Consider the following 16,389-nt stretch of genomic DNA (forward strand, 5'->3'; position numbering starts at 1 on the left):
TGATAAAACGTCTGCCTGTGTGTTCAGTAAAAAACCTCAGTTCACTTTTAAGTAAAATTGTCATGGGTCCACAGAGGAGACCTGGAGGAGTCTTGATGATCAGTTTTCATGAGGATAGTGATAGTCTGTGACAATTGTCTATTAAGGGGTGGGTACAGATGGCACATTGAGATATCTGGATTCACTTGAGAGTCGATAATGCTTTCTGAATGGGGGAAGTAATTATAGCCACAAGGTATTGAAGAGGAACAAAATTTTTTTTGTAAATCAACACAAGGATCAAATTTTATTAAATTAAAGTTCGACACACAAGGATTAAATTCTATTAAATTAAAGTTCGACAATTCTGGGGCCAGTTGCTCAAAAGTTGGTTTAAATTCACCAGTGGACATAATACCCTGGTAACGATGCAATTTCAATTGTCGCTATGGCATTTAATTAACAGTTGCCTTGTGACTAACTTTTGAGCAATTGACCCTGGTACTACGCAATGCACAAATTTTTTTAAAGCTTTGTTTTGCAGATTTTGAAATAAGAAATGATACTTAAATCAAATTTCCCGCAATACCCCTTCTACTTTACTGGCTCTTATTTCAGTGCTGCAGCTATGTACGTTACAGCCAATACCAATTTCACAGCGGACGTTACTAACTGCCAACTGTTCAATATCGGTAATTGGTTACTACTTTGTCCCCAGAAATACTGTTCGTTTGATGAGAAGTGTTACTAAGGGTATTGTCCTTTATAAGTGACTAATTTGAACATTCATATTTCAAAGAAATGTTACTACATGTAAATATATTTCACTCGTACAACAGCGTTCTCCGTATGGAATTCTTAAGAGGCTACATTTAATGTTAAGTATATGACATTGTGGCCGCTGAAGTAGCAAGGCTTTCAATGCCCCAAAAAGTACAGAAAATTAAGCTTACTTTTGGTATAATTTCCATTTTTATAAGCTCAATAATAAAGCAATTATCAGCATTGATTGATAGAATTGACATCCACTCTGGTAGGGGTAGCAGATGGGGTAGTTGATTTTCAGAGGGGTGGATGTAAAAACGAAAGGGGTGGCCACCCTCTAAAACCTGATGTGGAGAACACTGTTACTGATAACTCTTTATAGAAGCAGGCAGACTTTACCAGTAGAGACGTCACCGATTGATTGAGCTGAAACAACACACAGATTGTTATAAAATCAACCAATCAAAGGACAAATTGGTTGAAGTACTAGCAGGAAAATGAATGAGAAGAATGAAAACAAGGTTTACAATTACTTGTACTACAGAAAAATCCACTGGCGAATGATGATATGAAACCACTGTCCCGACAAGATATTAACTAGACTCGCGCCAGCACTTATTTCAAACCTTTTAAAAGCTTACATGGACGTATACCATAAGTTGGTGAAAAGTGTACTTGTTCTACTGTTATCTAAGCCGTATAAGATACTACTTTACTACATAGCTACACAACGAATTTAGTACCAGTACGAATTTCTTAATAAATATCGGGTGTAACGCTGCAACACACGTCTGAATGATCATTTAATCATCGAAAGCTTATGTATGATAGAGCATCCCCTTAATAATTATCTATAATCAAATATAGTATCATCGAAACTAGTAAGAAAATATAACTAATTTCAGTACTGCATATAACGATGTTAGTTATACCAGTAATGAATAGATTTTGCCTGTCACTTGAAGTTTACAGTCGAACCTCATTGGTACAACTCGGCTTACGACAAAAAACTCGATGAGTTGAAGAATTTGTGGCTTTTCTTATAGGATTTTCCTATAAAAATGTTTGCTTAGTACGATCACGTTAAAACGAAATTCATGGTAATACGATATAAAATCTTACGATCTCCTATTCAGTTCTACAGTAAATGAACAGTACGATCTATTAATGAGTTCCCACTTTTTTAAAGATGGACTCATCCTCATTATTTATGCCACGTCTGAGCTATCTATTTTATGGTAGCACTGACCACACATGCGATTAACTTCTCCATGGCATGTCTGTTGAGGAAATACAAAATTGTTTATCAAATGGTTAATAAGAAATTTGCTAAGTGGGATGATTTTTCATTTTCCCATGGACATCGTACTAACAAGGTTCGACTTTATTATTTATAACGAGGTTCCGCTGCGGACGAGGGGGATAGGTTGAAAAACAGTTATAGAAAATAGTTCGATAAGTAGCTCTCAATAGACACAGACGATATCACGGTCGATGAAAATACAGTATTTTAGCTTCGTAGTTAGCCTTTAAAAAGATTCGAATTCGCAAAATATTCTGATGTCATGTTACGGATTTTCATCATCGTTGACAAATCTCTTCTACGATACCGAAATCAAATCGATCAGGTTTCCTTTCGGCTGCGTCATACTGTCCGGGAAAAAACTGACCAAAATGTCGAATAAACTGGTGCGACTACTGAAATGTGAGCTAACATCATCGTCCACGTCCATCGAAGTTCCGGCCGTTACTTCTTCGTTTGGATCTTTGAATAGCATCGAAGCCAATAACTGAAACTAAGAGATAAACAAATTATTTATTCCATTCTTTTTTTAAGTTTTTTAAATTTAACCTTCTTGAGTGCCAGAGCGACTTTTTGTCGTCTTGGATGTCTAGTTTATCCCATCCTCCCCCGGCAGAGGGATTCGAACCTGATGGCATCGAGATTGCCATGGTACGAGAACCTGCCACACTAGACCGAGTGCACAGCTACACGCGCAGCTTAGATGATGTCATTATCAGCCAATCAGATATCCCGTTTTATTTTAGCCCGGGTTTTCCCATATATAGTTCTTCCGTGAAATTTACCTCGGCGATTATACAACGAGCAATCTGATTGGTGCCGCAAGTTTTCGTGCGCATGTACCTGCGCACCAGGTCCACTGTGGCAGGGGTTCGTGCTGTGGCTGAGTGTAGCAATGCCATCAGGTTCGAATCCCTGCCGTGGGAGGATGAGTTCATCCTAAGCTAATGGGTTTGAATCCCACTATATCCATTTTTGTGTAGCTGATGAAAAATGAAGAAAAAAAGTCGATGTCAGGGTGGATGCAGGCGGCTTGAGGGCTATAATAGGTCGAAATTCAACTGCCTCCTGCCACATTATCCCCCTGATAACCTCTCAGTACTGTCACTTTCCAGTTTATTACAATAACTTACTTCTCGGGCATCGTCAAGGTCAGTGTGGTCGACCGTCTCTGCTAAACTCGTTTGTAAATACTGTAAAGCTTGCATCGGTTCAGAGGCGGCGACTTCCTGAAATTCCTGCTTGCGAATTAGGTAAAGACATTTCTGTAATAATTGATCCTTCGAAGGCCTCGACAACTGAAAAGATATTTTCGTGAAACGCTCATTTCAGCCTCAAAATAGATTCTCCACTATCAGGGGGTTGAAGTTAAGAACGAGTATTCAACCTCCAAAATCCTGATCTTCATCCCCCATGTACCGGTATGCCTTTTGTTGATTCTTCATATATCTTAATGATCATCAAAACTCATATTTGAACATCAACCAGGGTATTGCTTAGTATTGTTTGATTCTCTTTATCAATTTCAAAAGTTGTTTTTAACAATATACGTTCATATTCATTCATTACACTGATAAGAAATATATTCCCAAATCTAACGTAAGGGGCGAAACTTTGTTTCGAGGGTACCAATTGGTATCATTCTGAAACTCTCCCCCCCCCCCCCTCTTGGAAGATATCCCTAAAATGACCGAGACACAAATAATCATTATTCTTTAAAGGTCGCAGAAAATAACTTCACGTACCTTTAACGCCCAGAAATCGTCAAGTCTCATCTTAGGCAAACTATCTTTCCCCGGATTGCCACCGAATAGATAATGTATTTTGTGTATGTGATCATACACCAACTGATGAGCAAACCGCGGAACCGGTTGTATGACTGACTTCTGAGTATTCGCTCCATTACCGCTATTGTCATTCTTATAAATACACGACCTGCGGAAGAAGAAATAGTGATTAATTTCCTCTTGAAAACTTCTCGCAAAAACCTTGAAAACTTTTAGTCTTACAACTATTACTATAAGCGACCACGTACCATTTATTTTTAGGGATATCATATACCCAAAACGAATTCTTCATGTCCCGTTTATCCTTGTCTTTACTCAAACCCTAAAAACAAATCATACATCATCTTAGCCATACATTGTTTATTATGCCACAATTCACAGATATTCATAGCCCATGAGAAACTAAATCAAATAAGGATGATATATCCTAGGTACAGGTACTAGTAGATCCTAATTCCAGAATAAGAAATTGGTCACAAGCTTGGGCTATCCAAAATGTACTGCCCCAACATTTTCTTTCCCAAAGCCCTATCTGGTAATAATTGACATAAATCAAAGCTGTGAAAATATATTTTTCTAAATTACTGTTTTTGCATGTGAAAACCTGTGCGTCAAACATTAATTGGATATATCGAAACCAAGATTAAAAACATCCGATGCGTACATACTGAAAGTACATGTATTTCATCCAACTCTGGATCAATTGTAGCACGCTGTGTGAAACCGGCAGCTGGTACTGTAATATGAATACAAAATTTTTGTTACAATTAATATCAGAAGATTGGATGTGGGTAAGTACAAATAGTACTAGGGGTATTAAGAGGTGGAGGTTATAGATTTTGTTACTCAAGGTGAGATTGGTTCAGAAAAAGTACGTACCTGATATTTCAGATGTGAACAATGAAAAAACAGGTTTATGGACATAAATACTATCGGATTGCAATTCGGATTAAAGACTGCAGAGAGAAGTTGATTTTTGATGCACAACGCCATTATTGTTGGATTTTTACTTATACCATAAATTTTGTTGGATTTTCACTTATACCATAAATTTTGTTGCTCATCACCATTCAACGAGATGATCATTCAATCAATCATTCAATACATGTTGAGCAGGGATTTGTGTGAGATTATCACCAAAAAATCCACTTCAAACGCAATAAAGGGAAGGGATGTATAATTCAGCAAGAGATAGGCGTATGAACTAACGGGTTTTTAAATACTGGTGACGCATTCTAGTAAATCCATGAAACAATAGTCAACCAAGCGGACTAAAAAGGAATCATTTATTAATTGTAGTGTGTAAAGGGCTGAGGGGAAATCCAAGATTTGGAAAAAAAAAACTAAGTTTTCGGTAGATACTGGTATTATCCATGGACCTAGCACATCATAAGTCATTTGTAGTGTCTAAAGCCATGGAAGCCGTATTGGAAGGGCAAGAAACTTCATCTTCCATAGGCGTAATCAGTGGACCTGTCACTGTCAAGAAAAATTGAATGTTATTTGAAGTGTGTAGAGTACTAATGAGGGGGAAAACGCACACCATGCATAGAATTTCACCTGGGTTCACATTACTACCGGTAGTAACTCATTGACAGTTCAAGTTCAGAGTGAACTTACAGTTTCCGCCGTCCTTTCTTCCGGCTCCGACTAACGTCGTGATTTCACCAGTGTCCACATTGTACGAAAAGAAGTCGCTTAGATATTCCTTCTGTCGCTGGCCGGCAAATACGTAGAGCAAACGATGAACCTTTCAGAGGAAAAAAAAGTTTTCTAGTTGACATAAAGACATGAGAACAATACATCTAAATATCTTCGTAACAAACATGGGGTTCGTAATGTCCGAGACTAATCTCATCTAATGACTTTCAAGGACTTTTTTACTCTGATTCCAGGACTTATACATAATCGTTATATTTGCATTGTCCAGAATCATTGTCTTCATTGATTGGAGATAAATCATTAGAATAGTGAGATACATCTTCAAACTAGTGTACTAGACCTAACAATACCATGATCTGATATACAGTACACCAGATATGTGACCACAACCTTCATCCACAATCCTGTGGTTAGGCATGGCCATCCATGGATCGTGACAATGATTTTTAGGATTTTAGAGCCCATTCCATGATACAAAACTACTATGAACCCTGCTAACATATCGCAATACCAATCAAACGAGCAGTCATCTTTAATAGGTCACATCTGGGACAGATAATCAAGGGTGGATGGTCACATTTGGGACAGATAATCAAGGGTGGATTAAAACTAAACATAAACCAAATTTTTGAATAATCAAAAATGTACCGTGGATGGCAGATATTGAGGGTTGACTGTTTATGCCACTAACAAACAGCAAATATTGAATCACCTTAAGAAGAAACTTTGATTTATTTGATAAAACTATCGACGCCGGCTTTATAGACCTACGTAGGCAAATCACCTACCGGTACCACTTCTCACTGTCTGTGAAACGCATTTGCTCCATTAGTGTAAATCTACCCCTAGCGTTAGTGAATTCAACTACCAGGTAAATTTGGCTCCTACATCTAAATAACTGAGCTTTGATTGAAAAGAATTTTGGGAGCCATTCATTTGTAAATTCATTTTGTTATTTCAAACAGTTATCCACGGATAAAAACTCGAACCAACTTTTAATGTAGCTAGCTTCCAGTCCCTTCACGTTGTTATACTTATAATTATGAATATTCTTATACTTACTGGATGGAAAAGCATTGAATGTCCAATCCTCGACTTAATATGTTCGCCATCATCACAGATCTTGTTCCACGTATTTGTTGGTATATGATAACAGAATAAACCGCTGAATACTGGGTCTGGACTGCGCTCACCTTCATTACCCCTATAGATAAATGAAACTTGTTTCAACCTTCTCAACAAGTCCAAACGTTTTTCCACAACGCTATTTTCATATACGGTAAGAACGATGACTGGCAAGACTAAGATGGCTGTTGATTGCATAATGCAAGCGGAGATCAAATGTTGTGTCTAAAGGACTCAGTTTTTGTCATGATAATGGGACCTAGGATACATTAAAGTAATAATTAATAATTGTCATTGTCATTATAGCGCAGGTATCCTAACCAGTCAGTTCAAATGCGCACCGAAATTTGGTATTATTACCCCCAGCCTATAATTTTATTCCATGTATCAGTCATCTCTCCCTGGGGAGAAGCAACATCTGAGTAGCTGCTCAGGAGTCATATATCCGACCAGGTACCCATTTACCCCTGGTCGGAGAGAGGCATTGAAGTGTCTTGCCCGAGGACACTACGGTAATGTACGGCTTCTGTAACCACTCACCGCTCATTCATTCAATCCAACTTGATCAGTTGAACGTCATCAAAATTCCCTTGAAAACTTCAACTAGGGGTCCAGGGTCACAAAATAATCCCCTTTCATAGATTCCATCTATGACGACCAACAGACGAAAAGTAAACCCAGTGTTCTCAACAACAGATTTAAGAGGAGTGGCCACCACTTTCATTTTCATATCCACCTCTGAAAATCAGACTCCCCTTATAAAACATCTTCCGCCCCTACCAGAGTGGATGTCAATTGTCTATCAACGCTGATCATTGCTCTTAAGTATATCGACCTAATGCGAAAAATAGAAGATTACACCAAAATCAAGCTAAAATTGTCTTGGGTGATCGAAAGCTTTGCTATTTCAGCAGCAATAATGTCATACACTTAACAATGAATGCAGCCCCTTTAAAATCCAGCATGTGGAGAAACTGAAACCCAATAGCCTACTTTTCTCACTACCAAGGATTCGATGCTTACAGTGATATTTCCTTTCCTCCGAATACATAAATAGTGTTACACGCTGTATCGATCACCATCTGGTGATCAAATACTAAATTAGGCCCACCCATTGCAGCAGTATCTTCCGTAATCAACGTCCATCGGCCACTTTCGATATCGTACATATAGAAATCACTCTAAAACACACAAAAAAGACACAAAACATTTTTACATTCTACATGAATTGTGTTGTATGAATTCAACAGGACAGCTGTTTTTAAGAGAATTTAATACTTTGAGATTATCTTTATTTCTCATCGCCGTATCGAGATAACGACCCAACGTAAAGACCTGTCGACGCTCGTGGTGAATACACATTTTATGACACGACCGGGCAGATGGACCGGACTGAAATAAATAAATGATTTTATTAAATAATTTTTGAAATGTTAATTCACCAGTGTATGAAAAGATCACGAAAGAACCCCTTAATACTTCTGTTGCATCTACACCGCTATATCCTCATCGCTATATCAACATTTTTATCTCTAATGAAAGATGACAGCACCTGTCAATCACAGTTAGATATAAGTAACTAACGATACACCACACCGCGGTGTAGACGCATTATAGCTGATGCTTGTTATGTGATGCACTGGGCTGGAATTTTTCAAACAAATCTCCAGCACTATAGGAATCTCCAGCACCGAAAGGGTTAAGGGTGGGAAACTATCAGTAGTGAAAGCGATAAGCTATTTTTCAGAGTTACAATACCTCCTCTTCTGTATTTTTTGATATACAAGTCCACTGTTGCGTCGGTACATGATACGACCATAGATCAGCCAGGTCTTGCGTTCCATCCCAACCACCGAATAAATACATTGTTTCTGAAATTGAAATCAAAAGTTCAAAGAAGATGCGAAATAAGCAATAGCCGTGTAACAAACTTGCCTAATCCAAACGTAATGTCTAGAAAATCCGCAAAGCCAGTGATTGTACCAGTTGGTCTTACAAAATCTGTTCAATTTGAATCAAACTTTCAACTGGTTATTTTTACTCTGGAATCCAAAAATCATTTACGAACACTACCAATTATATTAAAGGTTGACATTCCTAAATAGCTGTATGGTATTCATAATTGATTATAATTATTATCATAAATGACCAGAGGAAAGATCACTCAATTTGAATAGTAGTACAGTTTAATGTAGAAGATATTGAAGTACCGTAAAAACCGGCATATAAGTCGAGTTTTTAACCCTTGATTTTAACAACTTAATTATTGACCTCGACTTATACGCCGAGTACAGTTTTCTACGAAGTATTTTCAGGTCACAAGAAATATTGATTCTACCAGACAAAAAAGACAGTGTTCATCTTCTTACTGCTATAACAGTTTGAATAATTATTCATGATAAATAAAGTTATTTAATGAAAAAAACTTCTTTCATTTTGACACAGCTTCATTTAAAACGATGTATTCATATATGCGCGCTCATAGCAGCGCTTAATACATTAGGCTATATATAGCGTGTGACCTGTATCGCTGTATGGTAGTGTATTATACCTGAGTGTGTGTAACAGTCTATTGATTAACACACAGCAGCAATCAGGCTGACGTGTGGCGGCGTGCATGAAGGCACACATCGTTATCAAAACAAACTATTAAATACAATGATACTAGTAATTATTCTTCTAAGAGAAGGGACTTGACTTATAAGCCGGATATATGTTAAAATCATGAAATGTAGGTCTAAAAATCGACCTCGACTTATACGCTGCGTAGACTTATACGCCGGTTTTTACGGTACGGATCGCCTACAAACCAATGAACCCTGCAGATCCTCGCTTGCTACGAGTGGAATCTTCAATAGCAGCATTCCTGTCAAAACCTGCATTCATTAAAAACTTACCAGTTGCTATGTCGATACTCATTTGATGGCCACCTCTCATTCCAGGTCGATTATCAGCTGAAGTTTCCCTTAAATTCCCTGCAAAATCAACAAAACGAAAACTTAAATACAACAATCAGAATCAAAAACTATTTCAGAGTAGACGGGGGGTCCAAGGGTGACCACACTCACTGCCTTGGGGAAGTATTGAAATGACAAATTGACCATTTCGATAGTCAACATCTCCTAGGAAACATTTTTAGAAACCAACGAATATCAATAATTATTACATATGTGATTGAGGTATCAATAATCAATATAATCGAAAATACCGTTATTTGACGCCCCTAATGGACAGACGGGTTACAAACCAATCGAAAACATCAAAAAAAGACCTTGATTCTGTCTACTGAGAGATGACAGACGAATAATAATTCAATCAATAGCTGGGGCGTAGTGAGCTAAAAATTCACAAGTAACTTACTTGAGTGAACAGGCTGAGAAGGTTCCAAAGCGATCCATTTCGGTTTGTAATCTTGTTGACTAATATAGTGATTAAACATGCCCTCTGAAAATTGAGACGAACAAAATCATAACCTGGATTCTGAAATCAGAGGCCAGTTGCACAGTCTTAAGACTGGTCTTAAGTTGTTAGATTGGCTATAGAACTAAGTTGGTCTTAAACTGGTCTTAAATCTAAGTCATGACTATGCAACCGGCCCCAGAGCAGGATTTCATGCTGGAAGTCGCGACAGATAGATACCTTCATTAGCTCGCTGTAATAATTGTTCACATTGCCTAAAATCGCCTTGAAGCACCTGTTATCAAAACCACAAATTTTCTTTAATAGTGAATCGTGCTAACCTTTAGGCCTACATATGATTTTATTTTGGGAGTGTGTAGCGATAAGCATCCAAGTAGTTAGCCAATTGACTCACAAAACTCATGGGACTCAAGTCGTGGTTGAATCTCGGCCCTTTTGGATTGGGCTCTTCCAGAAAATAGAATAATCTTCTTGATAGATGTCTGCTGTCACAGAGATGAAATTAGCAGAAACTTCTGAATGCGACTATCAAAAGTGAAAGTAGATAATTTCCGTAAGTAGATAATTCCTCTTCTGGAAGAGCCCTATTGAAAAGGGTAGATCGATTCAATCTCCGTAAATACTAGGTATCATACTGGACCTATGTTATCGATAATCCGAAAAGGAACTTTTAGCTGAGATGCGCGGTGATGGCTTTATAACCCATCGGTCATTCTCGTCTCGGCAAAATTTCTAAATCAACGGTTCGCTTCCCGACTTCTCGAACCGACAAGAGGGAAAAAGAAACTGCAGACCCAAGTGGCACTGCGGTTTGAGAGATGAGAAGAAACCAGACAGAGAGTCGTATTTCATTACCAAATGATTGTATAATTCAGTCAGAAGTGGATCTTCGAGCGCGATCTTCGTTTTCTGTTTCAACGTTTCGTACGCTTCGATGTAGTGATGTTGTCGAAAATGTTTCAAACACAATCGAATCGCTTCCCGTTCTCTGAACTGGAATAGAATTTATCAAATAAAATGAGTGAGGAGGAAAGCGAAATTATAACGCGTAATTTTGACCGAGCCTCGACGAAACTACTTCGACTGAGCTCAGATTGAAACTCAGCTGGGTATTTTATTCGGGGGGCAATTGTCCGGGGAGCAATTGTCATAGAATCCAATTTACCAACACAAAATTTCCCTTCAAAACTTCAAAAATATATAACGAAACTAGCTACACGTGAAAATCAATACAGTAAAAAATGTTGGCAAACATAGATGAAGATGAAATTTCAACTCTGATATTGGAGGCCTAGAAAGTATTCGAAGTACAGTCAACCCGATATACCACCCTCCCATATACCGCCACCCCGCCTACCGCCAGGTTTTCTCAATATACATCTCTATACAAATATGTAGTAAAACACCCCCGATATACCGCCATACTTTTTATACCGCCAAATTCGTTGTGCACCGATGTGGGCGGTATATCGGGTATTGACTGTACATATATATAATCATTGAATTTAACTAAGCGTATATATGATATAAACGCTTAATTAAATTCAAACAGATGAATACAAAGCTCGCTCTATTTCATAGAATCACAAGAAATAATTCAGCAGTAAAGTCTGTTAAGCTTTTCTTCTAAAGATGCCGTTTGTTGCGCAGTAGAAATTTACGGAGGAGTCTAGAACACTGAGCAGAATTCCTACTTTACGCATGAGCGGAAATAATATTTTACGCTTTTCTCAGGGATGAGAACGCCGACCTGTAAAATCCGCGGGTTTTTTTTCTTGAGTTACACACGCGAACAAGTTGACGGCATAGCCGTCAGCACTAGCGAGCGCCGAAAAGCGCGAAGCTATTTCAGGATGTTTTGGCGGCCCTCCCCCAAGAAAATTTTAGAAATTAAATTTCCGAGCACTTAGAGCGATCTTGAACCCATGAACGACTATTATATTTTGGAAGGTAATGGCTAGTTCCAATGTGGTACATCCTCATTCGATGACATTCAACATCTCATGCATTATGGGTCGAGCCCTGAATTATTGCAGTAAATATGCGCCGATGAATGCTCACTAAAAATCATCACCCAGTAGTGTATAATATCCGAAGACGTTCGCCACACACGCGCGGCAACAGTAAGTAGGCCTATATACATTACTACTGTTGCCGCACGCGCGGTTCGGCAACCGATTGATAAAATGCCATACACACTCATCAAGATCGTAGTACAAATGTAGATACAAAATCACTGTGTTGCAATGAATATGCATTGAAATACGATACTTTTACGTGACGATGAGTAAAACAGGCACTGAACGCTTTTACGGTTCACCTGATTACCGATCGCGCCGGACCAATTGAGTGAGATCATCCCCCCCATACTTTTACATCATTTTTGGACTATTTGGAAAATTGATATTTTTCAATACCGAAATCCGCGGGAAACCGCGGGGAATTCTCATCCCTGTTTTCTTCTCATTTCAACTTACCGTATTGTACCAGTTCATACAAGGTTTTACAACTGAGGAGTCACAGATACCATTTAATTGCACATACCAAATACTGAAGTTGAAACTCGGGCCCCAAGATTGAATAGGTACTGAAGAAGGTAAACCATTAACTGATCAGTTAGATCTACAAGGTAAAATCTTACAAATCTACACGGACTGAAAAACGACACACTTACCGATTTTGATGTATTTACAAGGAAAGCTGTTTTCTTCGATCGTGTGTTTGAGGTAGAAAGTTTCTTCCTGGTGGTCATTTTTCAAACCACTAGAAACAATGAATGATAAACGATTAATTCCTCAAAACAAACAAGATATTTAGCATGATGCCAGTTGTCGATATTCAAACTAACCTTTCTAACAGTTCGAGCATATTGTCATCGGTAAGGCCTCCGAATACTTTGAATTTCTTCAGATTGCAAACGTGAGTTTTTTCATACTTTCCGAAAGTGATGGTTTTGACAATGCACGGCTGTTCTAACTTCAGCAATAGGAACTGCGTATACATTGATGAGAAAGGTAGAGCAATCTTATAAGCAATCAATTAACAGGGTCCCTACAGATCGGTCATTCCTGGATATCCCAATTACAACTCCTAAACTTGGTACTTTTTATCTCAGTAAACTGGAAATTCGTTCGTTTTCTAAACAAATAATCATCCTTGACACTACCTAAACTTGGTTTCTACCGTAATTTGATAACCACCTAAATGGGTAACAAAAAGATCCTTGTTCCAACTGTACTGATATACCGGTACTGGTAGGCATAGTCTATGTACAACTTCTAAAATATCTTATAGCCTATTATGAAAATTGAAGTTTTAATGGAGTTTTGGGCATTTTGCTTAAATTTAAGGTTTAAGAGTCTTCCCGTTTGAATAAGGGGTTCATTTCCAATTGATTTAAGTTTGTCAAAAGTGAAATATTTCGGATATATCGCTAGATTGGTCTGTATATGTAGTTTTATTGATGAAATATAATACAAGTACAATCCGAGAAGAATGCCCAGGGAAAGCTTTGCCGGTATTTACCTGAGGAGGTTCATTAGAATCCGATGACCACCTTGATGTCTGGTCATTTGGGTTATTACACAATATATTCCTGTAAGGTAAAAAATACAATCATTTCTTTAGTGCAACATCAAAAAACACGGCAGTGGATTTATATGACTGTGACAGTAATTTGTGCAAGATCGATTCCTGACTAATTGCAAATCAGCACTCAATTATCTGTACCAATACAGATAAGGTACAAAGATTTGAGGTTTTATCAGTTGACTTTTATGTTAAATCATCACCAGTATAACAACATACGGTGTAGAGGGAATGACTGGTTTCATTACCCCTAAGGGGTAAAATACTCAATCCGGTCGACATCCACCATAGCAACAATGAGAAACCATCGCTATAACTGACAAATTTCAAAACGTTACCAGGGATTATTTTGAAACCCATCTATTGAGACATCTAAGAAACAACCGAACCGGGCAATATGTTTAATGCCGAAAAATTGAAAAGAGCCAGATTTATTATCGGGTTGGAAGTTTAAATTATGACCAGATTTTGTTGTGAAATACGCTGAAAATGACGGGTGATTATGAAACGCGGCCGCGGCTAATTACCAATCACCCAAATCTTCTAAATATCAAAGACAATAATCATTACAGAACATGTTTTTATTAGATACATATTACCATATTAGATTGTAAATCAAACAAATTAACCACTATACCGACGATCATCAGTGATTAATCATTTGACTCTGCTGAGGCCAGCTACTAGTAGTAATGAATTCTCGAAAAATCATCAAATCAAAGAAAAACATTTAGCCCTCCTTTGTTTTTTCATCACAATTTCCCAATAAAAATTGGTATTTCTGTTTCTAGGACCTGCTCGTGACGTAGGACGTGTGGGATTGTTCCTGTGGGAATTTATTCCGATTCAGTACATGCAGGAATATTCACAGCCATTTTTTCAGTCGCTCCGTTGCAGAAGCGAATCCGTCGGTCGCGCTGTTCGAATTGAAACCACTCCACATTTTTACGCTTTTCGGGCCAGCAGTACGGAACTCTCTCCGCAGGCTAACCCCACTAAAGCGGCCTCAAATAACGCGGGCGCAGCCCCTCTGATGTAAAATGTAAATGCTTTTAGCCTACCGGTACCTTGTTTCTCCACAGTGGCCGAGTCACTTTCGTGAACTCCAATGAAATTTGTAATCAGTTTATTTTTTTAGCTACCGGGTCTGTTAGGGGTAAAAACAAATTAGAGCAACTAGTTTACGATCTTTGGATCAGTGAAAAGAATAACATTTGTGGATCGCTTAGAAACAACCACTTGTGATGAAGAAAATGAGGGTGGATACAACAGAAATGACATTCATTCCTCTAGACTGCTCAACGCCTTCAGATAGGAAAGTCGACATTTAAAACGACAAAATATGAAATTGATAGAATATGTCTTATAGAATCTCTTGATATTCAAGAGTTACTTTTCATAATCGATGATTCAAAATTGAGAATATCGGAGTCGCGCGGTCAAATGAATCAGGGGAATCCGATGACTGTGCCTTTTTAATAATTTTTTCACAAATTATCAACACAAAATGAAACAACTAACAACTCCAACAGATAGTAAGCACCAAGGAAAACCCAAGTAAAGAGTGTGAAATAATGATGCTGCTGAGCTCAATCTTGTTCGAATTATTCAAACAGGATCGAGCTCAGTAGCATTCCTAAAAATCACACATGCTCAACAAAAACTAACATGGCAATTCTTTTCAACAGCAACTGGCACGCTCCTAAAAATACTAGCGAAATGCAAGCGTGCTGTAGGGTATGATTGAATCTATCTGGGTGCTTTTTCTACCCATAACACCCAAATACAACAGCAGGCATGGGCGTCCCCAGGATATTTTTTGAGGAGTTTGTTTCTAGGAATAGAGGGGTCCAAGGGTCCTCCCCCAGAATTTTTTTGAAAATTTTGTGCAAGCAGGCGCGTTCTGGTGCGATCTGAGGCCAAAAGGTGGACTGGTTCTCCGTTTACGTTGCATGTATCGATTTCATTCTGCTAATTTAGCAAACGCTGTGGTTACTCGTACGGATTACTCTGGAGGCTATTCGTACGGAACTAGGAACTCTTCGCTAATAACTGTCGCTGAATTGTACGCATGCGCAGCGTCGCTGATTTACGCCATGCATGCGTACAGAGATGCGCTACTTAGAAAATTCAAAGAAAGTGTGGAGAGCGGATCAAGCGAGACTCGAACCCGGGCTAGTAAATCACTAGCGCAGTATTATACCACTAGACCACTGAGCTCGCTGACAGTCGGCCGAATATTCTAACTAGATATAGCCTCACCTTACCCTATATAGGCCTAACCCTGTCACTATCCCTTCCCGTACGAATAATTCCAGAGAAATCGTCCGTACAATTAGCCACTCCGTTTAGCAAATGCAGACCATGTGGTGACATTCGTCGACGTTTGGAACTAACGTACCGAACCCCAGTCGCCGATGGCAGGCCTAGAAGTCAAAAATTTAATTCTTCAAACCACGAAGACATTTGATTTTTAGACAAGATCGGACGTGTTTGTGGTGTCACAATTCCGAATTGATCGCCGAATATTTCTTTACAACAGAAATTGTTAACGATGACAACTCGTGCACACTGTGTGACATATGAACCACGCTTTATTCTCAATCAAACTCACTCCGGGAAGTAACTGGACGAGTACGTAGACCATTTATGTACGGTATATTTCAAAACATCGCATTCGCGCGAGCTCGCCATATTGAGGGGGCAGCACTTGACTGACTCTCCAGGGGGCAGCACCATACGGATACTTTTTGGGAACAA

The 16,389-nt window shown here is 38.6% G+C and overlaps 1 protein-coding gene across 2 annotated transcripts; it reads right to left on the reverse strand.

The window, feature by feature from the left end:
- Nucleotides 1-273: 273 nt before the first annotated feature.
- Nucleotides 274-16,326, reverse strand: LOC141901333 (muskelin-like). 2 transcript variants are annotated; one of them, XM_074788514.1, is made up of 19 exons: nt 16,244-16,326; nt 13,567-13,636; nt 12,890-13,032; nt 12,716-12,804; nt 12,519-12,628; nt 10,897-11,034; nt 10,261-10,315; nt 9,982-10,065; nt 9,519-9,596; nt 8,380-8,492; nt 7,900-8,013; nt 7,645-7,802; nt 6,559-6,700; nt 5,455-5,584; nt 4,503-4,570; nt 4,083-4,156; nt 3,793-3,982; nt 3,181-3,345; nt 274-2,540 (listed from the first exon to the last, which is right to left on the reverse strand). In XM_074788514.1, exons 1-19 carry the CDS (start codon nt 16,321-16,323, stop codon nt 2,346-2,348), a joined length of 2,196 nt encoding a protein of 731 aa, XP_074644615.1. In that variant the 5' UTR covers nt 16,324-16,326; the 3' UTR covers nt 274-2,345. The 2 variants fall into 2 exon arrangements, with proteins under 2 accessions (XP_074644615.1, XP_074644616.1); XM_074788515.1 differs by lacking the exon at nt 274-2,540 and adding an exon at nt 2,914-3,030.
- Nucleotides 16,327-16,389: the final 63 nt, after the last annotated feature.

The sequence above is a fragment of the Tubulanus polymorphus genome, chromosome 3, assembly GCF_964204645.1.
Source record: "Tubulanus polymorphus chromosome 3, tnTubPoly1.2, whole genome shotgun sequence".
NCBI classification, from domain to species: Eukaryota; Metazoa; Nemertea; class Palaeonemertea; order Tubulaniformes; family Tubulanidae; genus Tubulanus; species Tubulanus polymorphus.

Coding starts and splice junctions, on each gene's coding strand:
- LOC141901333 (XM_074788514.1), bottom strand. CDS start 16,323: ATGGCGAGCTCGCGCGAATGCGATGTTTTGAAATATACCGTACATAAA. Junction 12,629..12,715: donor TTGTAAATACATCAAAATCG/GTAAGTGTGTCG, acceptor TACCTTCTTCAG/TACCTATTCAATCTTGGGGC. Junction 10,316..10,896: donor CTGAATTATACAATCATTTG/GTAATGAAATAC, acceptor TTTTGATAACAG/GTGCTTCAAGGCGATTTTAG.